Source organism: Nematolebias whitei, chromosome 9 (assembly GCF_014905685.2).
Source record: "Nematolebias whitei isolate Nwh7 chromosome 9, NemWhi1, whole genome shotgun sequence".
NCBI lineage: Eukaryota > Metazoa > Chordata > Actinopteri > Cyprinodontiformes > Rivulidae > Nematolebias > Nematolebias whitei.
This window is the reverse complement of record NC_056506.1, coordinates 46,092,037-46,096,057: the sequence shown is the minus strand read 5'-3', so window position 1 is coordinate 46,096,057 and position 4,021 is coordinate 46,092,037. Positions and strand designations below refer to the sequence as shown.

General features: G+C 36.9%; 1 protein-coding gene across 2 annotated transcripts in view; it reads right to left on the bottom strand.

Moving 5' to 3' along the window:
- Positions 1 to 356: 356 nt before the first annotated feature.
- pold3 (polymerase (DNA-directed), delta 3, accessory subunit) overlaps positions 357 to 4,021 on the bottom strand; it is a 7,081-nt gene continuing 3,416 nt past the window's right edge. For both annotated transcript variants that reach the window (XM_037681918.1, XM_037681919.1), the window contains exons 10-12: positions 2,731 to 2,810; positions 2,526 to 2,601; positions 357 to 729 (exon numbers count right to left, since the gene is read on the bottom strand). In XM_037681918.1, coding sequence (XP_037537846.1) covers positions 527 to 729; positions 2,526 to 2,601; positions 2,731 to 2,810 — 359 coding nt within the window. In that variant the 3' untranslated portion in view covers positions 357 to 526. The remainder of the gene's footprint in view (positions 730 to 2,525; positions 2,602 to 2,730; positions 2,811 to 4,021) is intronic.

Sequence of the window (4,021 nt, the reverse complement as noted above, 5' to 3'; positions counted from 1 at the left end):
ATTTCAAAAGGTATTAGATATAAACTCTAAAAGATATAGTACTTTTCCTGACTGAGCCAAATGCTGAGATATAAATGGTTAAAATAGCACAAAATATTCAGAGTAGCTAAAATCATAAAGAAATGCTGAACTAGAAAACAACTGTGCACAAATTAAACTTTAGCAGCACCTGCTCTATAAATACATTCTTACTGAAATAAACTAAAAGTACAATTTTATGCTTGTAGTAGTATTTTCGTGTTATACTGCCTTTCTTTGAAGTGAATATAAATAATCCTACTAGCCATCATGTGTGATGAGCAAAAAATGGACTTGATCCAAAGTTTTATTGAATATTACACAAGTTTACAGCTGATAGTTGCACAAAAGTAAAATGCCCTGAACTCAACACTTCATTGTTTAAGTCTTTTCTACAGTAGACGTTCTCCTTTCAGTCGTCTGTCTGAACAGAGTTGGTTGTAACAAAATAAATCATTCTAAGACGTCAAATAAAAAAAACAAAGAAACTGTTCAGAACTGTCGTCTGTCATTTCTTTTGAAAGAATCCCATAATAGAAGCTTGTTTCGTTCCTTTATGCGAGCTCGCTGAAGATTTCTTCGCAGCTTTTTTCTCCTTCTCTTTGCTACTTGATGGAAGTTTAGCTTTAAAGTCTCTCGGAGCTCGTTTGGCAGGTTGGAAATCGTCCTCCGTCTCAGAATAAGATTCACTCTCGTAGACTTTTTCTGTCACTGTGGATTAAAAAAAAAACAAAAGTTATGAATTAATATAAAAACTATCGGTAAACGCTGTGAAAACTACTGACATTTGTTTTGTTTATTTAAACAGAATCGATGTGTATAAAGTACTAAACAGACTCAATAAATTAAGATTGTTTTTCTTTTAAACAACAAATTCCAGGTTAGATTTTTGTGCAGACACTGAAGGCAATATGAAGACATCAAACTTGGACATCTTTGCACAGTAATTAGAAATTAGTAGGTTAAAGATAAAAATGGACAACCCCACACTAAGGTTTATGGCACATATGTCAGAGTCAAGGCCCGCGGGCCACATCCGGCCCGCGAGAAGGTTTTTTACGGCCCCTGGGATGATCTTGATTTATTATTAGAACCGGCCCGCAGACCGCAGCAAGCCGGTCTTGTGCGAAATTCTGTTCCCCTGTGAAAATCTGTTCCCCCTGTGTCGGGAGCGCGCACTGCAACCAGAGAGGCGGGTCCGACCGTCTTCACGGCTCATCTGATAAATTTCTCGGTAAAACGAGTCCACGTAATCGTGTCACGGTTGTAACTTTCATTTTAATGGACAGCTCCTGGTAAATAAATAAATGAATGAAAACCTCAACAACAACAAAAAACCTGGTCTTGTTTTTTTTTTTTTTATCGCCGAGAGAATCTTTGGTCATGTTCATTTTAGCCTGACAAATATGAGTCAGTCACCAACACATCATGCGTATTTATAATTTTTTCTTGCTAATGTAGAAGGATGGAAGCTGGTGAGAGCAGGACACGAACAATTAAACTTCCTGAAAACAAATATAGGCTTTCTGGTAAATCTCGTTCATATGAAAAATATGACACTATTGAAGAACAGATAGTTCTAGCTGCTATTTTTTTGCATTTAATGTCTGTTTTTTCTCTCTCTCTCTCTTATTTCTCTTAAGGAGAAAAAAATGCTTAAACCTCAAAGTACGTGGAACAAGATTTCAGCCTGAAACACACTCAGTAATGTTTTGGTGATTAATCATCTTGACATTTAGGTTCAATCATCACACACAACTCCTTGAGAATTTGGAAACATTTGCGCTTTATTTGCCAAAGTTAGAAGGGGGGAACAGAATATTTTAGCCACCTGAAATAATCTGTTCCCCCCCACAACATGGGAATAAATTATTATTATATACTTATTATAAGTTTAAAAGTTAAAGTTTAATATTTGTTTTCACTGCATGTTACTTCTCCTTGAGGAAAGTGTTGTTTTTGATTAATAGATTTTTGCACTTTATTTTATTGTATTTCAATCCAATTATATTTTAAAAATATTTCAGTTGAGTGGATGATAGAAAATTGCTATTATTTTTTTCTTTGAAGTAAATTTAGCCCAATTTTGCTAAAATAGAAAATATAGGCTACTGATGGTGCCTTGAATAATACAGGTTTCTTTCATTTAATGTTCACGTTATGGGGATTTTTATATAAAGGAAATTTGTCTTTTGTGTCTGTTGAAAATTAAAGATTACTGACAGAGCCATAAGAAAATATTGCTTTATTTATCTGATCATATTGGAATATATTTGTTAGGTTTTCAGTTGGTTCAATTAGGTTCACTAGACTATATGCGTCATTTAAAAAAATTTCAATGAACATTCGATCAGTCCGGCCCTCGGCTTGTAGCTAAATTTTTTATTTGGCCCTCCGTCCATTTGACTTTGACATCCCTGGTTTATGGTGTTAAATTGCCAACGGATTTGATCAAACTGATTCGTATTATCATTTCAGCAGCATTCGTTTTCTCATGGTTCTCATACCGATGCATCCTTCATTATCCTGAAATGTATGAGACTTCAGGACTCGTCTCCTCTTCCTTGTTTTGGTTGCAGTTCCCTGAACACAACAAGAATGTACAAAAAAATCGTAAGAAACGTCAATCAGCTGTAAAATCCAATATCTGTATTAAAAATATTAAAAAAAAGCATAATCTAGTTTTAAATCCAATTATAAAGATTACGGTACTTGTGAAAGTTGAGGAGCCTCAACGTCCTTTTCAGGACTTGGTTCTTTTGTTTCCGGCGGCTGTGGAGAATCGGGGATGACTGAAACATAAAAACAAACAGTTTTCTAAAATTATTCTTCGGCAGTTTCCAGATCGTCTTTGTTACAAGAGACATTTGGATTTATAAAAAGATTTATGGCGGTGATGGGCGCGGATCCGCTAAAAGCAGAATAGCGGATTAGCGTTCTCGCTAACTTTGAATACGTTTAGCGAGACTAGCTTCAGCTACATTTAAACTTGGGAAATTCAAGTCCGCTAATTTTTTTTAAAGAGTTCTCTGCACTAAAAGTACAGGAGAGTAGTGATTTACACAGAGCGACGCTATGCAGAGCATGGGGGGTTCAATTCCACCAGCAGTCACATGCCGAAGTGTCCCTGGGCAAGACACTGAACCCCTCACTGCCTCCAATGTGTGTCCCATGGGTGTATGAATGTGATAAAGCTCTGATTATTCTTTGTATAGATCTAGTAGAGTGCTGTATGAACGTGTAAATGAGGACACAGATTGTGTTGTAAAGCTCTTTGAGTATCTTGATGAGATAGAAAGGCATTCTATAAGTACTTCATTAATCACCCTCGCAGTGCTTTCACCCTCATGTACCACAAACGGTCTCTGACTCATGGTGTCAGTTTACAGACAATAAGAGACTTTAACATAAATGAAGCCAAACCAGAACAGGAAAACAACATGAAAAACAAATTTTCACACTCAGAAACATCGTAAACAGTCAAAACCATCGCACACATAATTCCTACCCAGCATGCTTTGCAACACTCACACTGTCTCTGGGGCGCGACTCTCTCACACATCTTTCCTTTAACATAGATTTATTACAGAGAGAATATTGATGATGACGCACAGCAACTTTGTAATTAGTTTATAAGAGTAGTTGACCACAAAGAGGATCTCCAAGGTGAATTAATAGTAAATGGCATGAGGGAGACGTCCGACACACATTGAACGCATCGCTCTGCTTCAGCACAGCAGAGTTCTGCTCCACCTCTTTGGTTCTGATGGACCGGATTCATTTCTGAAAGCTCACCTCTGAACGGGACATGGACGCTTTACTTGTGGTTTATGAACCGTTTTGAGTCGTGTTCACTTACAACGTTGTCACGTTACAGTCTTACAGCGACAGCAGTGTACGAGAAAAGTTAGCGCTTCAGCGTTAGTTTACGATCAATTTGATCTTTTTAGCGCTTTAGCGTTAGTTTACGATCAATTTGATCTTTTTAGCGCTTCAGCGTTAG